This window comes from Tenrec ecaudatus, chromosome 12 (assembly GCF_050624435.1).
Source record: "Tenrec ecaudatus isolate mTenEca1 chromosome 12, mTenEca1.hap1, whole genome shotgun sequence".
NCBI lineage: Eukaryota > Metazoa > Chordata > Mammalia > Afrosoricida > Tenrecidae > Tenrec > Tenrec ecaudatus.
Window position 1 is genome coordinate 129078499 of NC_134541.1, and position 25220 is coordinate 129103718.

Consider the following 25220-nt stretch of genomic DNA (forward strand, 5'->3'; position numbering starts at 1 on the left):
ACACGTGCTCTGGAGCGGTGGAACGAACGGCTCCCTGCCCAAGAAACTAACCAGCTTCCTTCAAAGGTACTGCCCGACGTCACAGCCCAGTTTCCCGTGGTTTCTTTTGAAATGTCACAACCCGATGATCTGCAGCACGAGCATGGAAAAGAAGTCCGAGGCCACGGCAGCCGAAGAGCTCCGCTTTCTGGCTAAGTCCTCAGGCAAAAGCAAAGGTCTAAGGAGTGTCACTCTGAAAAGGCCTCGTCTCAAGAATGATGCCCAAATGCTGGCACCGTCCCACCCTCATAAAAACCAGTCCCTTTCTGAGAGCCGCCCCCTGGGCCCTGCCTTCTTCACACAGCTGGGGATAGGGCACGGTTTACCCCAGGCTTCCCCTCATCGGAGCAGGGTGCACACAGAGGTGGGCCCAGTGGCAGGGCTGTGATAAACCAGCAAGAGCCTCAGGGGTCTCAAGGGTGTGGCATTTTGTCTTGGTCAGTGTGGATCTTAGGCAGTAAGTCCCGGCACCCGTATGCCAGGAGAAATCTCGGGCTGGACAATGGCCGCCCTCCACCTCAGGGAGACCCAGGTTCCCCTATCAGGGCTCACTAGTGCTTAACGTTCCCCCCAAACCCTCCCAACAAACTTGCTGGGTAGATTGTGGTAAGAGTTGTACGAAATCCCCAATAAAATTAAATAAAAATTTGCTGGTTGAAAGAAGGGCTCCTGGGACTAACAGGGAGCGCAACGAGGCCTGCTTTTCGTGTGACGCCATATGTGTACCTCCGCTCTCAGATCCAGTTTGCTAACATGAACTCCCCTCAGCTTGGGCCTGTGGGCAACTGGAAGTCATTCTATTACAGTGGTTCTCAACCTGCCGGTCGCGACCCCCTTTGGGGGTTGAATGACCCTTTCACAGGGGTTGCCCAATTCATCACAGTAGCAAAATGACAGTTATAAGGTAGCAACGAACACAATGTTCTGGGTGGGGGTTACCACCACATGAGAAGCTGTATTACAAGGTCAGGGCGTGAGGAAGGTTGAGGACCACTGCTCTATTAGATAATCCTCTTTGGGGTTTTATTGCTGAGCTGACTCTTCGGGCTGGGAGAAGACTACACCAAACCGTAACCCAGGAAGGCGTGATCCTACCAGTCAAATGCTCTCATCCACCCGAGACAGCAGTTTGTCACCAGCTTCTCATGCTCCAGCTCACTGTGCCCGTGGACAGGCGTCCCTCAGCACCCTGCCCTATCTCCGCCACTCCCCGCCTCCATCCCCCATGGCCTCACGATGAATTGGTCTAGGGATAAAGCCATGGCCCTCCTAGAGCTGTCGTGTAAGATAAAATGAAATAAACTGAGTCTCATAGCCCGTGTCTGCCTGTGGTTAGTATCTGGAAAAGAGTAGTTGTTAGAGCATTGGTTTGGGGGTTTTTTTTGTTGGTGGTGGTGGTTGTTTGTTTTTAAAAAAAACAGGTTTCTGCCTCCTGTCTCGTCGCCAGTGGGCAGAACTGGGCGCGATGCATGGACCACAGGCTTCAGTGGGGGAAGCAAGACTTGTCCCCACTCAGTTGCCTTAACTCCATAGGTAGGAACTCAAAGATGGGAAGGGACCCCACATAACGTGAATGAATTCCTCCACTCCCTCCCTCGAAGGATGCTAAACTCTTAAGTACCAACCCAAATTCAGCCTTCTCTGGGCATCAAAGTCCAGGTTGCTACGAGCTACTTCCGTCCTTTAGCACCAACGCTCCCTTTCCCCAAGGCTCCCTGGCACGGTTCTTCCCCGCCCTCCAGGCCTGCCGCTGCAACAAGGAGCACACGCAGGCCCTCTCCAGAGTCCGATCCTCCTCCGCCCTGTCCCTGTAGAGGGCAGAACCTTCCCCCACCCCACTCCCACAGCCACCCACACTAGACTTGGCCATCTCTGGTTCCTCTGTCCCCCATGGAGAAGCCCTGGCTGGCCTCACTTCCCCAAAGCCATGCAAATGCTTCTGCTGACAGACAGTGATGTCACCTCTACAAAAATACCTTAGGTGCAGGCTGATTACACAGAGCAATCGCGCAGGCTGGGTTCAAACTGGGGCTGGCTGGGGGGCCAGGGGGAGCAGGGGGAGCAAGCCTTTGCCTGGGCACCTGCCATCCATCCATCTGGGAAAGCCATGGGGGGTGAGGGCAGGAGGGAGGAATGGGCTGTGGGCATTTCTTCAGTGCTGACCCCAAAACCTCTGTGCTTCGTGCCTCCAGTATTCTCGTGTTGGGCTCTGACCACCGCAATGCACGGCCCTGTTCGTGGGATTGGCAGCAGCTCCAGTTCCGGCTGGATGCAGACTGGCCACGAGTCCCTGTCTCGGAGGGGTTCTGCCCATTCGACTTGTGAAAAGGGGAAGGTTTCTGCTTTCGGTGCCACAAACACAATCGGGTCTATTTTGGTCAATATCTGTGTCATTTTGCAAAGAGAAGTTAATAGATGGAATTTTTTTTAGAAAAGAAAGAAACGAGCTTATCAAGTCTATAAATATTCTCTCAGTGGGCTTCTGCGCGGCTTTCATAAGCCTGCCATGTTAACACAGTCTGCCTCTCTATCGGCCTCTTCACCTCTCAGAGTGTATACGCAAAAGGAACCACGTAGCCTAACCAATGGAAGGAATTCTCTGTCCTGGCCTGCAGGGCTGCCTGGTCCTCTTAGGCAGCAGCCCCCTCGGGAGGTGGCCCAGGCCTGCAGTGGGCACCAGGGCAACATAGCCCCGGACCCCTCAGGCCTGTGAGACAGCCAGGTGAGTTACAGTGGGGTCAGTCTGAGTCACTGAAGGATCCAGTGGGGGCTCAGGGGAGGCCACATAGCCACCCTGGGGCTGCCCCACACTATTCTACTACACAGCTCTTCCCCCATTTTCCTCCAAGGGCACAGAGCTCAGCTCCCCTGGAGACCCCCACCCCTTTTCACACACACCTCCACCAGAGCTTAGCCTGGTCTCGTCTACCCCGACCACTCTGTATGGAAGGATGGCCACAGTTCTGGGCGGGCTGACCAACCTGCTGTACCTCCCCAGTGCCCTGGGCACAGGGTTCCACACATGGTTGGTAAATGACAGAAGCAGGACCTTGTGAAGGAGGACTTGATACTGGAGTGGGTGGGAGGGAGGACCAGGGGGTTTCCCTGATGAGCACCAGCGTGAGGTTGTCCCAGCCGTGAAGCAGAGAGAGAGACCACCACCGGGCTGCTGCCTGCCTGCCTGGGTCCTGCACCAAAGGGGGCTGAGAAGGGCAGGGATGTGGCAACATCAACAGATGACAGCGCTGTCAGCCACTTCATCAGGGTTCACAGGGACCGTTTTGAAACGCATGAATTGGGCTCATGCTTGCAGTGTGCCTGAGAGAGACCCCGCTCCCACAGACAATAAGCAGTGCCCCAAACTCAATATATCGCCCCCCCACCTCCCCCTGACAGATTTCAACATGGTCTCGGTGCTTTAGAAAACGCCAGCCTACCATATATACTTGAGTATAAGCCGACCTGAATATCAGCTGAGACACCTCATTTTACCAACAAAACTGCATTAAAAATGTGCTGAGAAACTCGGCTTATACACAAATATATACGGTAATTCTATACCAACACCAATCCACAGAAAATACAGACTACTTCTTGCTCCCCCGACAGGGATAGCCGGAACTGTCAAGATCCCTCCTCTCAGGAGGGGTGACTGAGCACCCCCCTCGGGGCCAAGGCCATCCAACCTACAAAAGACTTCCTGGTCAAGGTGGCTCTGCTCTCTCCCAGCAGTAGCTGCCACCTCCCTGTATTTGACCATGAAGACAAGTCCATGGCAGACATCACCTGCAGGGGACACCTTGCAGCAGCCTGAGCTTCTTGTTTGGCCCCTCCATCCCGCACACGCATAGTGCGGGCAGAAACCTGACTCCACACTTGAACTTGTCTCCCACTTGGCTGAAGGATGGTTACAGCGCGTTTTTATTGCATAAGCAGGAGCTGAGATCCAGCTGAAATGGAGCAATTTGAGGAACTCTGTGTTTCTACATTGCTCCGGAGGCAGGCTTCTGTGCTCACAAATGCTGGGCTCATTTTGTGCCGCTTTTAACAAACGGCTCTGCGGCCAGAATCAAGAGCGGGGATGGGATGTGACTCGTAGGTGGAGTTGGACGGCCTCTCCTCCGCATCTACGCTCTCAAGTCAGGCCAGAGCAGAGAGAAATCAGTCCCTAGACATGACCCCAGCGGTGTAGGTTCTAGGGCAGCTGGCCCGGTGTAGCACCGAAAAGAAAGATCATCCACCACACAGTGCAAAAGTAGCAACAGGAGCAACAGAATGTTCCTGTCCTCAGGGAGCAGGAGGAGGGGATACTACATTTTTACCAAACCTCATCATACAAATTAAATATACGATTCCCTGCAGCAAGAATTTTATTTTTACTTTTCATTTACATAGTGTCTTTCTTCCAGGATTTCAAAATAATGGAATGCCATAAATATTAAAAATAAAAGCATTGTCATAACCAAGGCGGGGGCAGGAGGTGGGGGTGGGAGGGGAACCAGGCAGAAGCGGGAGAGAGAAGGGCACAAGGTGACAGGCAGTGGTGACTGCAAGTCCTAGGCACCAACACCGCCACCCACCATGGCCTCCTTTTTACCCATAGCCTTCTTCAGGGCACATTTACTTTCATCAAATCATGTTTATCTAATTATCATTTTCCCCCTGAAAAACGAGGAAAATGAGCCTCAATTCAAACCCACTGCCATCGAGTGGATTCCAACTCATCGCCACCCTCTAGGACAGGGTGGACCTGCCCCTGTGAGTTTCCAAGACTGTCACTCTTCATGGGGGTAGGAAGCCCCATCTTTCTCTAGCGGGTGGGACTGGTGATTTCAAACTGCTGACCTTGCAGAGAGCAGCCAAGTGCATAATCAACGACACCGCCAGGCCTCCTTGTTCGAAGATAAGGCAGTCACAATTTACTCGGGGTGGAGGTGGGGAGTGGAATCCAATTCAAATGAGAAGCAGCTTTTAAGGGGGAAAAACATTTTTTATTTTTAAATAAAGCTTGGTGGACAGGATCTTACATTTAAGCAAAAGGCTGTCAACACCCAATACATTTTTAATGACAGTCAGAGTGACATTCTATTCCTCGCAAGTTTGCAATGCTCTACTTAAGAGCTCATTTGTCAATGTGCTTCCCCCTCACCAAACTCACCACACCTCCCAGCTACATATCAAGTGTTTGGAGAAATCTGAGCTGCCTTTTGCTTATCGAATAAGCGGAGCCTACTAGAAAGATGTCGTTTAGACCACAGGCTCTGGGTCAGTATGCTTAAGCGTGATTCTAAGGAAGAGCAAGCTACTTCCCTGGAGTTTCCAACCAAGTGCTCATGAGTTCCCACCTACGTTAGCCCCATGTAACACAAACCATCAGAAACCTCTAGGACTTGCAACTGGCCACTGCTACAGCCGCTGCCAGACCCTACAGGGCCCCGCCCACTCCATGGTCCCATCAGCTTCAGGTTAAGTGGGGACCTTTTATGGTCAGTCTGACTCGTGTTCACAAATGCTTTCGTGAAAGGAAGCAGGATCTAGTCCGCTTCATTTGGGGCGAAGCTCCTACCTGAACAGTTCCCCGAGTGAGCTGGGAAGTCTCCAAGGCACGCTCCCAGCCCAGGCCCTTCCTGGTAACTTGGGAAGACCCCATGGTGCACATGGGGTAGGTGGTGGGTGGAGTGCGTTACCTGACCAATCCAGCTGAGAAGCCTGACAAACTGGTCATCACACAGGAGGTTCCTGAGCTGTTCATGCCTGTCCCCCGCCCCCCGTCCCCCAAAAAGAAAAAAGACACACCCACAGCCAGTGAGTTGGTTCTAAGTCACAGTGGCCCAGGGCGCTCGTAAACATGAGAGAACAATAAGACTTCGGATTAAAATGAAGAAATTAACCAGCATTTATTTTTGTGCGCAATCTATGTGCCTCCCGTTACCCTGTCTGACTTAAATGTCGGTACGAGTTCAAATCATTTTTGTTAGGCTTGTTTACTTTTGAAAGGAAGCGTGGTGGATGGGTTTTGCAACAAAGCCGGTGCCTTCCAGAAAGAACTGCTTCCCCTCGTTAACGGGGCTGACCGTTTTGTTCTTTTGGGTTTTACGGACAGCGTCCAACACAAGCACTTTTTCTCATTAGCCGAGGCGCTGCTCAGGAGCGTACGCAGGCTGGCTCGCCACCCCGTCAGCTTCCGGCAAGGGCTCTGCCTCACCTGTCTCCCAGTACAGCTGGGGAGAGGCATGCATTACAGCTCAGCAAATCCGAAGCCCGGACAGGACCAACAGCGCGATAAAATCTGCGGGCGTCATCTTAAGTGAATTCTGGCACCGTGTGTCTTAAGCACAAACCGCATCACAAAATGAGGGCTGCAGGAACAGGCCTTGAAAACCATGCTGGGGAGAGTCACTAGTCCGAGGGCCACACTGGAGCTTCATAAACAAGCGAATGTGGACACACACACACACACCAACAGAGCCAGTAGTGTCTGGATGCCGTTGGTTTAAGCTCGGCTCTCTAAAGGTCGAACTTTTACTCCAAACCGGACTGTGACAAAATGTGCCCAAATACTCAGGTCAATAACTGTTTATTCTATCACAAGTCATACATAAATTTATAATGTCTTTGTTATAACGATTCCGTGACGCAGGCATTAATCTGCATGTCTCCTTATGTTATTCAGAGTTTCTTTTTTCACTCCCTGATTCACAAACACAATTCTCTTGGGTGTTTCTGAGATGGCGTGCCTGGAATGTCCACGTAAATATGGAGGTGGGGGAGGGGACCGGCAGAGTTTAAGGCTTCAGGGTCTTCTTCCAATTGCTTCCACAAAATGAATGGCCATAAATAAAAACGTGCCTATGCGTTGCTATTATTAACCCAATGCCCTCAGGTCGTCGCTTCCAACTCACAGTGACCTGACAGGGCGGAAGGCAGAGCAGAACTGTCATGTGAGGTCCCCAAGGCCATAGGTCTTCATGGAAGCCGGCCACCACCTCTTTCCCTCTGGTTCCAACTACACGAACCTTTCAGTTCACAGCCCATCGCTTAACCAGGCGTCCTCAAACTGCAGCCCACGGGCCACATGCGGCCCACCGAGGGCATTTATCTGGCCCGCCGGGTATTTTTGCCCCATTTGTTTTTTTACTTCACAATAAGATATGTGCAGAGTGCATAGGAATTTGTTCATAGTTTGTTTTGTTTTCTTAACTATAGTCTGGCCCTCCAACGGGTCTGAGGGACAGTGAACTGGCCCCCTGTTTAAAAAGTTTGAGGACCCCTGCTTCAACCACTGCGCCACCAGGACCCCTTACGTTTTCCCATAATAAGATTCAAACATGAGATTCCAAGAATTCCACCTGTTTCCAATTAGATACTTGAAATTGCTTGAGTGTTTAAACTACATTCACTAGCTACTTACACAAAACAATTCTTCCGGGTTTTTTGAAGATTTTAAATATGTTAAAATAAGATTAAGGGTCTGGTTTCAACAGGCGGAGGCAGCAACATTCCCACTGAAAGCAAAACTCTCTCACCGAAGCCATAATCCCTCACATGTCAGACACAGTGAGCCCCGATACGCAAACCTGGGCAGTGACAAGGGCTTATAAAATTCAGACTATATGCAGAGGAACAATGAACATTTTTTTAGGCGTTTTGTATTTGACATCATTTTGAAGCGGTTTCTCAAGATTTTCTGCATCAACTGCTGATGCTGTATAGGAAAAAACTGTCCCAGTGGCTTTGACCGGGCCTTTGTTATGTTACATTCCGTGACAGGAGGTCAAATATGTGAACTATAGAAAATGGGAGCAGAGGTAGGAATGCAGCCTCGCCTCTGCAGGATTTCAGAGCCGGAATGGCACACTCGGCAAGCACTTCAATCAGCAGGTCGAATCCACCAACCACCAACTCCCGAAGAAAGCCGTGGCAGTCAGCTTCCCAAAGGTTTACAGCCACGGAAATCCTATAGGATAGGTCTTACCCTGCCCCACAGGGTGGCCACAAGTCAGGAAGAATTCAGATGCAGGGGAGTAGGGTAGAATTTTTCATCCAATGACCAACTTTTCTCTTTTTTATGTGCACCTTTTCCCTTCCAAATGTGTCCCTCGCTCATTTCCCGGTGGTGCTCCTTGAGCTTTATAAATGAGCTGGAGCAGGCCTTAGGACGACCCAGGTCTGAACTGTGCCAGGGTCCACGTGGGCATCGATACCACTACCCCTTCCTACTACTATGGTGGGGAGCGCCAGTGTTTCCAGAGCCCTCTTCAATGGGCCAAACGCCTCTCGTGGAGACAATGGATGTCACAGGAAGTTTTAAGCGGCTCCTCACCAACACCCCAGAGCTAAATACTTGTTCGAAACAGTGTTGTAAGTTCAGATGCCATTTTTCCACTGTAGGAGGGTGACACCCCTGACTGACCTACTGGTCTGAGGGTCAGCTATTCAGGTGAGTCCTCCTGTGAGATCACGGGAACACCCCACTGTTTCTCAGGGCTCCAACCCAAAGCCCAGCGTGTGGGGTTAAGAGTCCAGCAGCAGGGCAGAGAGGGCTTCTTAAACAGCCGAAGGCCTGGACTCCGTCCACTCACCAGTCAGCATGTTTACATGGGAGCTCAGTGGGTAAGGAAAAGGATCATTCCTGGGGACCAGGGGACCTAGCAGAGTGGTTCCTCTCTTTCCAGCGTTTTCACGGAGTTACCTGCCAACACCAAAGGTCTGAAGGCAAGGACACTGGAGAAAGATAGCAGGGAATATGTGTGTGGGCGGGGAGCGGGGGTGGAGGGAGGGTGTCTCTGTGGCCCCAATGGACCAGAAGTTCCAAATGGACCAATAACTCCACCCCACCACGAACTGACACTTGGTAAGATATACAAAACCAAAACCACTCCGTTTCACTTCAACCCCCTGATCAGGACCCCTTCACACGCGCTCATCTTCAAGACACAAACGGCTGCCACCCAGCAGCCCGCCAAGTATGCACCCGTGGATTTCCACAGGACATGAGCCAGGATCCCCACTTCAGTGAGAGTCCTCCGATCCTTGCCAGAGAACTGGCCCTCGGCAGGCAGCAGGAGAAAACAAAAGAAGCAACCAGCAAGTGGACTTTCCAGCAAAGTGAACTTTGGTTTCTTAGTTTGAAAGGGAGAGGGAAAAAAAAACACAAGGAGGAAAACATGTCAAGTTGAGCTTTGTACAGGGTCCTAAAAACCTGAAACAGGAGAGGCCTGGTCGCCGTGAAGGGGCCATGCCCAGAAAAGAAGGCAGCCGCGAGCAGGCCCCAGCCCGAACCAGGACAGGAGCTGGTTTCAGGCAAAGCATCCTCTTTGCGAACGTGCCATTGGATTGAGGAGGCATACATGTACAATTGTGGTTTTCTTATTTACATCAATAAAGCCTGATTTTCACAAGGTTGAGATAGGATAAAAAAAAAACTTGTCCGACTAGTCTCAGCAACGCCAAAGCACTGAATCGCTCATACCACACACTTCAGGGCTACAAAGGAAACGGAATAAGGTGGAAGCTCCAGACGCAGGCTTCCTGGGCAAACACCCGGCATCCCACGCAGTCTTCCAGACAGACCAGGCAGAAGGGACAAGGACACAAGCCTGACTGGCTGGCTGTGTCCTCCAAAGGGGCAGGAGGGTCGCACCCCACCCCGGCAGCTGAGCTCTGCAAGCTGGACTCTGGGGGAGCTGAAAAGGCAACCTCTTCCCCTCAGGCAGGGGCAGTACCACAACCCACACAGGCCTCTGGAAAGTCAAGGAGGCTGTGGCCAACGGCAGCCTCATGGGCTCACTTACCATCCGTGGGAGCTGGGATGGCACTAAATCAGACGGTGGAAAAGGTCCCGTCAGGGCCCAGGGAAAAGACCCCGCTTGGGTCTCTGCTTCCACTCCGGCATTCCACGGTCAAGGGGAGATTTCCAACCCGAGACAGACAGCAATTGGAAACCATCTAAGGCCAAATTATTATCTTCCACCCAAAGGCACTGGAGGCTCAAGAGAGAGACAGACGCTTGGGGAATGGGATATTAATTTTAAGATCAACATACTGAAGTTCATTTAAATACACTGACAAACTTTCCCTCTGGTCCTAGAGTCACATTGAAAAGGCCCCATGGCCCCCAAGGTTGTCACTGACCACTGGAGGCCTGAGGGAGAGTGGGTCCACAGAGGTAACACAGGGAATTCCCTTCAACCCCCAAATCTATCTCCCAGGCAGTCTGTCCGGTAGCCAGGATGCCTTAAAAAAAACAACAACTTCATTGATACTAGTCTGGGATGTCACATTCAGTAAGGCACGAGAAAAAAATTAAGAGGTTCTCTCTTAAAACTCCACAACGGGTTTTACAGTAAGCACGGAAATTAAATTATGGTAAAAAAGGAGCTATTTTTACTAAAACAGGGTAGACCAATTTATCAAAAATGCCATTCGGCTGTGTTCATTACATTCAGGAATCTAATTTACACAATAGACACTTTGGAGTAATCTATTTTTGTCAATAAATACTCAAACTCCTTGAAGTGTAATCTTATCGCAAGAACATTTTTCACATAGTGGTCTTCCTAGTCGAGCGAGGCATTTGAGTCAAGAGTGGGCTTTATCGTTTCTTACGCAGGCAACAGCAGACAACAAGCATACACAATTAAAGTTGTCAGACTCCATTTATATATGTCTGAATCCAAACCCTCCCTTCCAAGCAAGCCTCCATCTGGAGTTCATTTGCTTTACTCCTAAAGGTACCTTAGGTCACAGTCACCAGTCTTCCCGCTTGGGAAAGTTCAGCCAAGTCTACTTTCACGCCCACCTTGGAGCTGGTGGCAGTAGCTGTTCCCCGGGGGGCGCTCGGGGGTCCCCGGGGCCGCCTAGGGCCTTTCTAAACAAGACCCTTGCCCAAGCGCTCACGGAGCTTCTGGTCCACAAGCCGCTCACCTTCAACTTGGCTCCGGCAACGCACAATATCCACCTGGGAGAGTCCGGGGGCTGTCCCGGAGCCGCAGGCGCGGAGCTGGCCCGCGCGGGGCGGTCCCCAAGGGCGCGCGACTCCTCCGGGTGGGGGGCGGTGAGCAGAACGGCGCCCCAGGGGGGCAGCGGCGGCAACTCAGGAGCCGGGTGCGGAATGCCGGCTCGATCCACCCTCGGCAACGGGGCCTCGGTGCGCTGACTACGGCCCAGTCCGCCCCAGTCCGGCGGAGTCCCCGGAGGGTAGCCTTCCAGAGCCTGGCCCGGATAGGCATTTGGGAGCGGAGCCGCGGTGCGCTCCATTCAGCCCGCGGCCCCTGCGTACCGGGCAGAGGCCCGGAGGAGAGGGCCCGAGTTCGGCAGGCGGTGGATCGCTGGGGGCCCCCGCGGGGCCCCTGGGTGCAGGGCGAGGGCCGCCCGGCCAGGCGACCAGGAGGAAGTGCCCGTCGCCGGGCGGACGGCCCGCCAGGGAGACGCGCGAGGCCTGCGCGCGGGGAAAGTTGCAGCTCTGCTCCCGCAAAGGCGCCCGCCGAGCGGTCCCGGGCGCCCCGACCCTCCGGGCGAGCGCGCGCAGGGCACCCCGCCGCCCCTCGCAAGTTGCCCCCCCAACGGTTCCCAAGGGGGGTCCCTGGACGCTGGGGGGGGTCAGGTCCGTGCCACTCCGGCAAGCACACAAAAGAGCGGGGCGGCAGAGGGGTGTGCGGGTGCCCCCGGGGCGCTCCCCGGGACGTAAACAAACCCAGGGCACCGCGCCGGGCGCCCGAGCAGCGGCCCCGGCCCGCGGGCGGCGGCGCCCGGAGCCCCGGCCGGCCGGGGCCGGGGAGCGCGGTGCCCGCCCGGCCGCCCGCCTGGCCGGAGCCGGGCCGCGTCGCCGCCTGGCCGGTGGCCGCTCTGACCCTCCCCCGAGCCGGCGGCACCACAGCGCCACCAGCCCCAGCTCCACCGCGCCGGCGGCGGCGGCAGCGGCAGCGGCGGCGGCGGCTCCTCCTGGAGAGGCAGGCGCTTCACCCCCCACAGCAACTCCCCACAAACTTTCCCCGGGAATACGGCGGCCGGGGGCGCGCGGGCCGGGAGCCCGTGCCGGGCCGCAGCCCCCGCCCGGCGGCCCCCTCGCTGCCGCCGCCGCCGCCCGCTCCCCGCCGGCGCGCGCACCCCGCGGGCGCCCGGGGCCGCCCCCTCCCCGGTCCCGCGGCGGCGGCGGCGGCGGCTCGGGGCCGGGGGGGCGCCAGGGGAGGGGGCAGACACCAGGGGCAGCGGTGGCGGCGGCGGCTCCCGGCGCCATCTTGGGCTGATCGATGAATTGAACAAAGAGGATCAATTTCCGATCAAGCGAGTTATCAATGGGGGCCGGGGAGTGAGAGGGACTTGTCCCCGAGTCGGCCCCGCTTTCCCCGGCACCCCCCTCCTCCCCTCCGCCGCGGCCCCCCGGCGGCGAGGCAGCCCGGCGCCCCCGGGGAGGCCGCGACCGCCCGCAGCCCCCACCCCCGAGCGAGAGGCCGAGAGAGGAGAAGCCTGACCTGCAGCTGCTGTAAATCAAAGCGCTTCCAATATTGAAACATCGATCCCACATTGGCCGCCATCTTGAGACATATTGAGACGGAGTGAGAGGCTGATAGAGAGGGGGCTGGAGTTCAGGAGCCGCCAGGAGGCAGCAGGCGGGCGGCGCCAAAACCCGGCCTGGAGCCGGCCGCCGCCGCCGCCACAGAGGAGCGCGGACTCCTCCTCACGGCGCCACCGCCGCCAGGGCGAGCCGAGCCGGAGCCGGAGTCGGAGCCCGAGGGCGCGGCGGCCGCTGGCCCGGCCTCGCGCGCGGCCGCCCGGCCCCCGCCCCCCGCCAGCGGCCGAACGAGCGACCCGCCCGCGACCCCCGCCCCTCCCAACCCCCAGCCCCGGCCGGCGGCCGCCCGGCTCGGCGCGGCCCGGCCCCGAGGGGGCGCTGGAGGGCGGCGAGAGGGCAGCCCCGCGGCCCGCCGAGGCCCAGGCCCGGCTCACCTGGCGCGGGGGGGCGCGGAGGGAGGGGGCCCTGGCGGCGGCGGAGCGCAGCGCCCCCGCCCGCCTCTACGCCCGGGCGCTGGGTGCCGGCGACGCGCCGGGGGTCGTCGGTCGTCCTGCTGGGCGCCCGCCCGCCCACGGAGCCGCCGCGACCACCTGCCTGAGCCCAGACCCCCACACGGCGCAGGCCTCAGCGCACCCGCGCGTGTGCCCGAAGCCTTGACCGTGGGCGGCCCCGCCAGCCGGGGCCTCAAGGACCCAGCACCCCAGAGCGCCCTTGCTGGGGGAGGGCAGGGGCGTGGGGAGGCATCAGCCCCTGACCCTCTTGAACTTGCACCCGCCAGCGTCCCACGCCGGGGCCCCAGAGTCCCCGCTCAACACCACCCGGTGACCCAGGGCCCCCGAGCTGTCGCCGCCGACTTTTCACGACCGGAAAAGTCTCGACGCGCAGTCCTTGCGGCCCCCGAGACGCGTCTGGGGAACAGCCCCGGAAACTTCCAGGGCTGCGGACCCCCTGGTTGGGTATTCGTTTGGAGGCAGACATTTGGGAAACCGAATTCAAAAACAGAAAGCAAGGCGAAAACGGCGACATGGGGACCGAATCCGAATAGCACGATCCCTCTTGATTGGCTTCCTCACGGACACCTGGCAAAAGCATGTTTGGGGATGGTCCTAAGTGTTGACACGCACGTGTGGCTCGGCGCTTCCAGTGGGACACCGCGCCGTGCTGGCTCGCACTGCAAGTAAAGTGCAGTTAGATCAAACCAATCCCCATCTCCAGGACTCGGGGTACTTAAACCCTGTAGGGACTCCAAACTAAAATGCATATACGTGGGAGAGCATTCCTTTTCCCACTGGGCTGGGTGTGTGCCACTGATCAGGCGAGCGGGGTCGGCCTGCGTGAATGGATGGAGGAACCAGAAATGAGACGACGCAACATTCGAGGAGCCGCGCGTCCCCACGGTCTCGCGCTGCTGACCAAGGGGGGGTCTCTCGTTTTATCCAGCCGCAGGTCCTGCGACAGCCCCCGCTCGCAGCCCCTCGGGGGGCCCCGCGGGCAGGAAGACGGCGGGGTGCGCGAGGGCGTCGAGGGGCGCGTCCCGAGTCCCCGCCTGCAAGGCCGCCCGTGCGCCCTGCGGGGCGCTCCCAGCCTCCGGCTGCGCTGGGCGGCCCGTAGCGCGCGGCGCCCGGGCCCGCGCACCCAGCGGGCGGGTGGCCGCGCTGCAGCTCCGACGGCGCCGCCCAGTAGAGGGCAGCGGCGCCCGACGCGCGGGGCCCGGGCTCGCGCGCACGTGCCCACCGACGCGCCCGGAGGCCAGCGCTGGCCACGCCCTGCCCCGGAGCCCGACTCCCGGCTCCCGGCGGGAAACGGCCTGGCCCTTCCGAGGAGGGGGCCGCGACCGCCCTCGCGCCTGTGTGTGCGGTGGCCGGCCCGAGAGGCCTCCGAGTTGTCCTAAAGGTAGCTGGACAAATAGAATGTGCAGGGGCTTACAAAATTTCAATAATAATTTTTAAAACCCTCCCATGGGGAAGGCTCGAGGAAAGATCAGGGAAATGGTTTGGATTTGGTGCAGATGTTCTCAATCTAATTATCGTGTCAATCCCTTGGGTTTGGACCAAAAAAAGTGAAATATATATGACCTGTGTAATACTCCAGAAATACATCTGGTTAGAATTCAGGGTTCTGGATCCACGGCAGTATTTTAGAAATAAATTTGATGAGCATTAAATACCCTTGTTACATTTCTGGTTGTACTTATATTACTTGCATGCTAACCAGACCTAGTAGAGAAACACTAACATTGAATGGCCCCGAATCAGAAACGCTATTTAAATTAAAATCTAGATTTCTTCTATCAGCGCTTTTGGCTCATTGCCCTCCACCAGGAGGAAGAAATGTGTAGAATACATTTTTTTGCCAGCACCGTGTCAAAGTGGAAATGCTAAAAAAATTTTAAAGGAAAAATCTTTCCAGATAAATCACTGATCAGAAATTGTCAGTGGTTTAGCTGAGCAAAATAATCACCAGGGCCCTAAAACACCCTTGAAGTGCATTTTCTTTTTCTTCAGTGAGTATACATGTGTATACCACCCCACCCCCAAAAAAAACCCAAGCCATGTGATCAAGTTGATTGTGACCCATAGTGACCTTGTGGGACAGAGTAGAACCAGCCCTGGGGGGTTCTAAGGCTACAATTTTTATGGGTGCACACTGCCTCATCTGTCTGATAGGGTCAAACTGCAGACCTTTTGGTTAGCAACGTAACTCTTAACCCAACCCTTAACTCCTTGTACCACCAGAGATACACGCGCGCACACACACACACACACACACACCAAAAGACCTCGAAACTTTCTTAGAAAAACTCCATTATCCTTTCATTCCATTTCCACACAACTTTTTGAAGCCCCTTCATGGATCTGCAGCTATATATACTTTAAAAAGTATTGCTACTAGAGTCCCAGTTCATACATGCACAGATTTATTCTAAACAAGTGTTTAAAGCTGCCTCTGTGATCCATAGGTGAGAAACTTTCATGTTAATACACTTGCCTTAGTTTCAATAGGGTGTCTTCAAAAAACAAGATACTAACAAAATAATCATTGCAAGATCAGCTAGTTCAAAGAATTACTCTTTCCATCAGTCTTTTAAGGAAGATTGAAGCTAAGGACAACCATTTCTTACCATGAGTCACCACAAGGGGTGAATCTTGGATTTACTGATAGAATCCAGGAAGCAAGGTCCAATCAAATCAACGGCTTTCCAGGGGATCCAGTGGGTCCGTGAAAATCAAAGCAGTAAGAGTGACTATTCAGGGAGACTACAGAGGATTATCTTCATAGATTGTCTCAAAGGACACAGGACGATCACAGGGGCTTAAACGGAAGAAGTTTTAAGACAATTGAAAACAATTGGTGAGAGGCCAGGGAAATTGTTCCAAGAATTCTTTTTTTTCTCTCTCTTCACAACTACGCATCTGCTCATAGCTGAAGGTTTGTACTATGAGAATCTCATTGGGAAACCTTACCCCATTCACCGTACAGACTTCTTTTTGTTCCCCAAATTCAAAGAACGTTTAAAGGGAACACAATATGCCAAGGCTTCATTTTGACGGCATGAATTGAAAAGCACCGAATTTGGAAAGGGGAAGGTAGAGAGATAGAAACACTGCCTTCAAAGGTATCTGAGTACAGAGACCTGGATGGAGATTCTATCCAGAAACCATAAGGTCAGTGGTGAATCATTTGGTCTAAGAAAGGTTCCTATGGTTTGTACCAATACTTTTTAACTTACCTTCCAGTTGATAACTCCAAACTCAGGGCCATCCAGTGGACTTCGACACAGATGGATAGGTAGATACTATTTTACTTTTTTCTTTCCCTTTGGAATGACTTTCAGCTCACCCTTGTAAAAGCTTGGGAGGCTTCCGAACACCCAAAGCCAATGGAACTGCCAAACCAGGGGAACTGCACCAGCTAGAAAATGGAAGGGCTGGGGCATTGATCTCCCCTCTTAGGACAGTAGTATTGTGACCATGCCCCACAGTGTGAGAAAGGGCAGCTTAGTCACATTAGTCCCCAGGAAGCACTTTTCCTCACCAAGGACATTACTTAGAATGAAAGCACAAGTAAAACAGTCCAGGGATATTTGGTCACTTGGAGTACATGACTAATCCACAGCCTTAGTAATCAGATGACAGGACTGACCCGATTCCCCGTATCTCCCAGAAAATACAGCTTTAAAAATATATCTCAGTCACTGCCATCGAGTCGAGTCCCACAGGGTAGAGCTGCCCCCCTCCCTGTGCATTTCCTAAACGGTGACTCTTTATGGAATTGAAAACCTCATCTTCCTCCCAAGGTGGTTTCGAACTGTTGACTCTGTGGTTAGCACCCCAACTTGTAACCACTATGTCACCAGGGCTGCAACAGCACATAAAGCAACTCACTCACTCACTCACTCACTCACTCACACACTCACTCACTCACACACTCACTCACTCTCTCACACACTCACACACTCACTCACTCACACACTCACTCACTCACACACTCACTCACTCACACACTCACACACTCACTCACTCACTCACACATGAACCAAGAATTCCATATTATTTTGCCTTTAAAAAAAAGATAGTATTAAAACAAAACTCACTGCCATCGAGTTAAATCTAACTCAGGTCACTCTATAGGATGGAGCAGAACTTTGGGTTTCTGAGGCTGCACATCTGTACAGGAACAGTAAACCTCATCTTCCTCCCCCTCCCCCCATCAGACAAGCTGCTAGTTTCAAGCTCCTGGCCTAGCAGCCCAACGCATACCCTACTTTGCCACCAGGGATGTGATAATATTAGCTGATGTAACGTACAGCAGATCGCAAGCACACTTCCAGGGAGTCACTCTTCCTTACTCTCCCTTAGCACTTTATTAAATCCAAGAAGGCGTAACCCAACAGATTCACCAAATACCGTATGGACAGATGGTTGCTAAATGGATCCTCTTTGGGTAGCCCCAAGAACTGAAAATGCATTGTCTTGTTTTCCAGAGTCTCAAATTGAGTACTTTTGCAGATGACCTTGAATGAGTTCCTTAAAAAAAAAAAATGGAGAATTTCCTCTGAACTGAAAGATATCTTCCAGGGCATGCCATCATTTGTTAAAAAATAACTTCCATGCTTCAGCCCTGGCCAAAGAGTCTTTATGTCATGAGATCTTCTTTGTGATGGACTTGGCAAATTTGGTTTCACCTTGAGACTTTCTCTCCAGAAAAACCGTTGAGGAACTCATCTAGAACCTTGACCCAGCTCCGTGAAGAGTGAGCAAATTTAGAAATCAATCCAGTATGATGTACTTAAAAAGAAAACCCAAGAGATTTGTTCTAGCACTTTTCATTCATTTTCTGAGTATGTTCTGAGTACTTCAAAGTTATCCCAGCGAACCTATCCGAGGTGACTGAAGGGGTAAAGTGTTTTAAATTTCAGAATAGCAGAGACCAGACAGAAGTGTTGAGATACTTCAAGTTTTAAAGACTTTTTTTGGGGGGGGGAGAGGGGGGGTTCTTCTTCCATCAAAATATTCTGAAGAACAGAGGGAAATTATAGTCTCCTCTTTTTTGTCTTTGGTGACTGCCTTACAGAACGATTTGGCATAGATGGCTGGAAGAAATTTTTTAAAAAAATAAAATCTCTCGTGTGTGTGCATGTGTGTGTGTTTAGCTCAAGAAAACCAAACTACTTTTAATTGTTTTGTGTTTTAAATAATGCTTTCTGTTAATTATTTCTAAGTACACTATTCACTGTACTATGTAAATACCCACCAAATAAAAGTACACATTTTGCTACATGTAATTGCATGCATAGTACATAACTCAGCTCTATACGCCAAATGTATGGGTAGTTATATAATTGTACTCAGAACCTGCCAAACTTGTAAGAGCAAACGATAATGATTTCTAAACAGGAGACGCTCTGCACCACCTCCCTCCCAGTCTGTTCCTGGTGACAGAGTGGCTCCATCTTTAAGAACCCCTTAAGGAAACTTCCAAGATTTCATTTCTTCGGCCCATTCACCTCCACCACCACCACCACCCCATTTCCCACACACACACCCTTAACTCTGCCTTCTCTGGGCAGCATGTGTTGACGATACGCACTTTTAAGCATCTTTCCACACCTTTCGTGATTACTCTCTGTTCCCCCACTTGTCTGAAACCAGAAAGTATGCAGTTGGCTCGCTCACACAGAGGCTTCTACTTTGAAAATACACTGAGCTTAATGGATTCAACCATTCACCAGTCCAGGCGTTCCAAAACCCTGAGGGCCAGGGCTGCTGATTCCCATGCCAGTGCCCATACTCCACTCCTCCTGAGCCAGTCACCCTCACTCAGGCTGAGTTTCTGTCCAAACTTAGATTCGAATCTACATTTTCTTGACACTTAGAGCTCACTCAACTATCCCGTCTAATTTTTCTGTTGTTACCTCCTCTCCACGCTAAGATTCCATGTGAATGGAGTCTTCTCTAGCCCCTGCACACCATGAAAGAGACGCCATCCTCTATGACCCTTTGCTGAATCACCAGAAATGAAGAGTGTATGGAGTCAGTAGCTTGAAAGGACTTGAAATATGTAAAGCACTATATAAATATTATTATTATCTTGCTTGCTGTAAAGTTCAAGTTCCCTGCTAAGACCTTACATGAAGTCCTTCTCTTTCCTCCTGAGAGAAAGGAGCCATATGCTTCTATTTATATGGAGTCTTCAGGATTCATATTGCTCTGACTATGTGCGTTTGCCGTCCATATTTAAAACATGCAGCTACGGCCCGAATACCAGGCCATATAGGACACCAACGGGTGTTTGGGGTCGCTGTGAAGGGTTGCATTCCTCCCTGAGATCTTTTAGGATGTAGCTCGGCTGTTGTACAGTTAGGATTCCATGAAGATCGGTTCTTGTGAAATGTAATTAGATGGTCTTTTGTCATAAGCAGGGTCAGATGATAGATTATTCCCCACCCCTGGATAAGGGTGGGTTGGCAAGGTTTTGAAAGTTTGTTACAATGAGAAAAAAAAAAGCTGATGTTTCAACAGTGAGTAGAAACCTCCCCCCCCACTCACTCCTTCCTTCAAGCTCTGCTCACCTTCAATATTTCAACATTTGATCTGACAGCAGTGTTCAATCGTTGGTATCGTCATGACTAGAGTTTTCCATAGCCAGTTTTAACTGCAGCAGAATCTCATAGACTCTTGTCAGCATTTTGTATGAGAGACAAAAGCGGGTTCCCAATGGGGAAAACGGGCCTCCCAGTCTAGCAAAAGGTTTGTTTTCCTTACTAACACAGCCACCCGCTTTTATAATCTGGAAAGCAAAAATATTAAAGGAACAAAATGCAAATGTTTTCATCACAGAACTATTCCTGGAAACGAAACAAACCAGCCCCAAACCTGCGAGATAAAGTGACCGACACGTTTAATGATAAGAGAATGATTATTATACACAATGAAATATTAGGTAGCCATTAAAACTTGTGTTTTGTAAGGTGTATTAAATAAAAGAGAGCCGATGTATCCGATGAACTCAATCACAAAGGATAGTAAGCTGTCTGTATACACTGACATTGAGATGGTCCCAACTCATAACACCCCTTTCGGACAGAGTACACGGCTTCTTCGTTTTCAAGGCGGTTCATCTCTAAGGGAGGCAGACAGCCTCATCTTTCTCCCATGGAGCAGCTGGTGGGTTTGAGCTGCTGGCTTTGAGCTTAGCAGCCACGGTACCACCAGGGCTCCTGATATGCTTCAATATCATGTTGAAATACAATAAACCAAAGTGTTCCCTGTGATGTCTAGACAGTGACTTACAGGTGCCTTTTATCTTTTAACATTTTGTATTTTTGTACACTTCCACATGAGACTATATTACCCTTATGCTGCAGGAAAAGAGCAAATATTTTTAATAATGTTACCAAGCTCTGACGTGCCCTTTCCTTAAGCAGCAATTTAACTCTGCCCTAAAACGGGTGACAGGATCCAGGGATTATAACAGACAAGGGAGGGGCAAAATCACATACTAATTTTGCCACTGGGTTCCTGCTTGACTTTGCGTCGGGTTTCCTGCCTGTAAAATGGGAATAATTAAAACTTTCTTGTAAAATCCTTTTGAGCTCTCCAAAGACAGATCCTATAAAGGTACGAAGTGTTGTACTGTTAATGGTAATTGAAGTGAGCATAAAGCGCAAAGGCATTTGAGAGAGAGGGGTAGAAAGGCAGATATGAGCCAAACTGTGATGTGCAGGATCCTCCTGTTCTTAAAACCCTCCTGTGGGCCAGATAAGAATGTCCACCATATGTACCCCTGGATTTGGTCTGGCCCCTGCCATGCTACCTGGACCTCACCCCTGGAGTGTTTCTATACAGTAGCTTTTAAATGATCAATTATTAAGAGTTCACGAGGGAGGGGGAAACAGGAAGGGAGGGGGGAAATGAGGAGCTAATACCAAGGGCTCAAGTAGAAAGCAAATGTTTTGAGAATGTACAAATGTGTTTGACACAATGGATGGATGGATGGATGGTGATAAGAGTTGTACGAGCCCCTATAAAATGATAAAAAAAAGAATGTCCAGTAATGTTCTAAAGGCTGTTGTCAGCTGTTGCCTGAAGCACTGCCCGCAGGCACTATAATGAAACCCCAAAGCAGTGGACAAGGTCCCTGACCTTAGAGGCTTACAGTTTCCTTAGATGTGGGAACTGTGTGTGTGTGTGTGTGTGTGTGTGTGTGTGTGTGTTGGAGGGACTCATGATTCCATCTCTAGCACAAGACAGACAATACCCAGGCAAAGAACTGATGAAATGCGAATATGTGCCTTAGTTCTCAGCTAAGATGAAGACAAGATTTCACTGGGGCCAGACTGGATTGAAGGCCCGGAAAGAACGGAGGAGGGCATTTGGGGTCAGGAGAAGCATGCACTGAGTGGCACAGCCTGAGCCCATACAAGGAGAGTGGGGGTGACTGTGAACAGCTAGTCAGTCTGGAGCCAGGGGTGGAGGGCAGCCTGGCATTTGAAAGGTGCCTGGGGTACAATGGTTACAGTGTTATGTTGCGACCCGCATGATCGGCAGTTCAAAACCACCAGCCGCCTTGGAAATCTACAGGGAGTCACTATGAATCGGCATTGACTCAATGGCAGTGGGTTTGCATGGAAGATACAGCCATTGGGAGTGGGGGAGTGGGGGTGGGGTGAGGGGGTGGGGGTGGGAGTGGGAGAGTGGGGGTGGGGTGGGGAGAATGCTGCAAATTCCTGCAGATGGCAAAACACAGCTCCAGAGAGGCAGCAGCTTGCTGTTGAAACAAGTACCCAGAGTCAGCTCATCTCCCAGTCTCCATTTGCCCCAGAGAAGTGTGAACTCATTGTGTGCAGGGAGGAGTGAGTGAATCAGGAAATTCAAAAGGAAGGCTCAGGGTGCTATCTACACACAGTCAAAACAAACAAACTAATCATTGCCATTGATGGGATTCTAACTAGGGGCAAACCTGTGAGATCCTGTAGACATACCCCGTGGGCTTTCAGAGGCCATAAATCTGTTAGGAAAGGGACTGCTTTATCTTTCGCCCAGGGGCAGGGGGCTGCTAAATTCCAACCACTAACCTGGCCGTTACCAGCCAAGTGCTTAACCAAGGGACCACCAGGGGTAACAACGCACAGGACCAGTGGCCACTAAAAGTTAACGGCAATTTAATCTCACCAATATCACGCCCATATACGTTCACTGGGCATCTCTAAGCCTGCTGAGAGCTTCCACCCACTTTTACAGACCAGACCCAACAATGCTGTCTGATGGAGACACTGGCCTGCTGGGTTTTCCTGACCACGTTGAATGCCATCATCTTAGCTGCCCACTCTCAAGACGAACAGCCCATGCCTCTGTTGATGTGTTCCTCCAATGAATGTCTACTGAGAGCCGACTGTGGACCAGAGCAGAAGCTGGGAGGTGTGGTCTGCCTCCTTCTCTATTAGAAAGGAGCCCCAGTGGTTCAGTGCGTGAAGCGTGGGGGGGGGGCACGGGGGAAGGGGGCACACCAACCCCCAGGTCAGCGGTTCAAACCCACCAGCCACTCCCAGGGAGAAAGACGAGGCTGTCTGCTCCCGTAGAGCTGACGGCAGTGGGCTTGGTTTGGGGCTTTGGTCTCCCTTGGCAGGCTCAGCACTGTGGGAAGAAACTTGGGCAATGGGGAGTGTACCCCTCCCGGTCATCTCCTCCTGTGGCTTGTCATTGCTGGTTAGGAAATGCCTTTCACTTCCCTGACAGACATTCTTCCTGCCACAGAGCAGTGTGGACCTCCAGCCTTCTTTGTTTTGGCAATATAGCTACTTATTACTGGAGGGAAACGTGCCTTCGGTGGGTCTGACATTGGCGAGAGCTGTTCTCCTTAATTCTCCGCTCCAAGGTCTGTTTTCCACGGCCCTTTGGTTTCAGAAAGCAAGGGAAGGAACTACAAAGTTTCTCACCAAACTCAATACAAATCCACAGCTGCTCCCACAGCCTCGGACCGTGGTCCCGGCCAGGTGTGCGTGCGTGGGCGTGCCCGAGTACACCTGCGTCTACGCCCACCCGCGCACACGCACGTATCTGCATGAGCAAAGACATGTGCACGTCGGGGTTGGGAGTGGGAAGTTGTTTGTGCCCCGGAGCGCGCTTCAGAGCCGGCTAAAGACTCTGGAAACATGTCACTATTTAGATCCGACAAGTTATTTTATTTCACGTTCTGAGACTCAGAGCAGCGACCCGATCAATGTGCAGCAGAATGAAACACAGCCCTGTCCTGCGCCATCCTCCCAACAGTGACGTTTGAGCCCAGTGGTTGCAGCCAGTGCATCTGTCCATCCTGTCGAGGGCCTTCCTCTCTTTCCAAGGCCCTCTGCTTTACCAAGCTGGATGGTTTTCTTCAGACACTGATGGTGGTGGAAGTAAAAGATCCCACAAAGCCCAGTCCATACACCCTGGTCTGTGTCGGTGGCCAGGAGATGCTGGTTTCGCATCACACGGAGGCCCCAGCCACATTCGCCCATGCGCCTCCCTAGACTTCTTGTCCCTTTGGAGTCAGAGGTCAGGCGTTCCCCAAATGAGATACAGGCATGGAAACTTGTGCAGAGGATAGAGGCTAGATAGATCCCTATGGAACGTCCCTATCATCTGCTGACCTGAGGGTGGCGAGTCACACACCCAGCACAGTCATCCTGGCCCACAAAACTGCCCAAGACCAACAGCTCCTGTCCATTGGGTGCCCATCACAGGAGCCCTGGTGGCTCCCTGGTTAAAGCACTCGGCTGCAAATCAAAAGCTTGGCAGTTGGGATGTCACCAGCCCCCTCCTTCTGAGAAAGACATGGCAGTCAAGACGTATAGTCCCGGAAACGCACTGGGGCCGTTCTACTCTGTCCTGTAAGGTCACCGTGAGTTGGAACTGAGGCAGTGAGTTTTTTTGTTTTTATTGGAGTGGCTCCTACATGCTTATCTCGAAATCTTATCATGGTTTTTGCAAGGTTGGAATTATTACCCACCTCCCCCTCTTAGCAATCAGACAACTGAGGCGCAGCTAGGGAAAGGGACTTCAGCAAAGGTGACTGAGGAGTTTGGGGCTCCTGGCACCACCTTCTGCTTGTACGCTGATGCTCCCTCCTCCCTGGGGCCCCACCTGGTCAGAACCTACCTGGGAGACTCCCTTCCACGGCTGCAGGAGGGACTGGGCACTGCCCACCCACGAGCGATCGCTTCCTCTTACCTTACAGCAGTCCACTGGCCAGCAGTCTCTCCCTGTGGGCAGCTTGTCTCCAGACATCTCTCTGCCACGGTTGAGGCTCCAGACTCCCTGGTCCAGGGCATCTATGAGAAAGATTGATAACCTGACCTCAGTCTTGAGCGAGACATTGATTGCAAGTGCGAGCTGATGGAGAGCGCCAAAGGCCCCCTTAAGTACGGGAGACGGGATGTTTGGCAAGCTAAGTCCTTGGAAAAGGGTGTGTTTTCCTAGTCATCATTGGGAATCTACTTGCTAATTGCCCAGGGTGCTTGCTGCTTCACTGTAGGGAGTCTGATTTAATGGACTGTCTGGGGGAAGTATCTGATTAACAATCCCATCCTGGCTTCACGTTTGGCTGGGAGGGTGGGGTCGGGGATATGCTGTTAGAGTTAAGACTTGCTGGTGAGGCAAGCAATTTCAAGTAATTCCAAGTTTGCCTCGTGGTAACCCAGTATCTCTGCCGCTCTCATTCCTAAATTTAATACTCACTGTGAGTGGGAGGTGGGATTGGTTTCCACAAGCTCCGTTTATCCGATAGCATTTTATTACGAACCCAGTCAGACCAGGTGGTAGGGGCTTGGGGTTGGGTTTTTGTTGCTTTGGCTGCTGAAACTGGTTATGTTCCACTTTGAGCAACTTGCTTCAGACTCAGCCCCCACCCCGCTTTTGAACATGACTTTTCCCCTTTCAAACACTGGCCCCCTTTTAGTGTGTGGGTGTTGGGGGGGAGAAATAAATAAATGACTCCCACCTGCCTCGCTGTCCCCTGAAGCTTGATCTACTTAAGACATACCCATGTCTTCAGTCTGTCCTACTTTTCTGAGGTCTGCCTCTCCCCGCCCCCCTGGTGCCATCCTCTTCGCATTTGACACCAGAATCCGTGTAGCTTCTCGCCTTTCCATTCCCAGCGGAATTTGTTGTTCAGACACTTCAAAGCC

At 52.3% G+C, this 25220-nt stretch overlaps 1 protein-coding gene across 9 annotated transcripts in view; it reads right to left on the reverse strand.

Annotated features, from left to right (window-relative positions):
* The window catches only part of CUX1 (cut like homeobox 1), a 382248-nt gene extending 357858 nt beyond the window's left edge, over positions 1–24390 (reverse strand). For 2 of the 9 annotated variants that reach the window (XM_075564912.1, XM_075564911.1), the window contains exon 1: positions 12513–12757. In XM_075564912.1, coding sequence (XP_075421027.1) covers positions 12513–12575 — 63 coding nt within the window. In that variant the 5' untranslated portion in view covers positions 12576–12757. Of the gene's footprint in view, positions 1–10965; positions 11700–12512; positions 12781–24264 lie in introns of those variants that run through there. The other 7 variants (XM_075564904.1, XM_075564903.1, XM_075564909.1 and 4 more) reach the window with 6 other exon arrangements.
* Between the last annotated feature and the right edge of the window lie 830 nt (positions 24391–25220).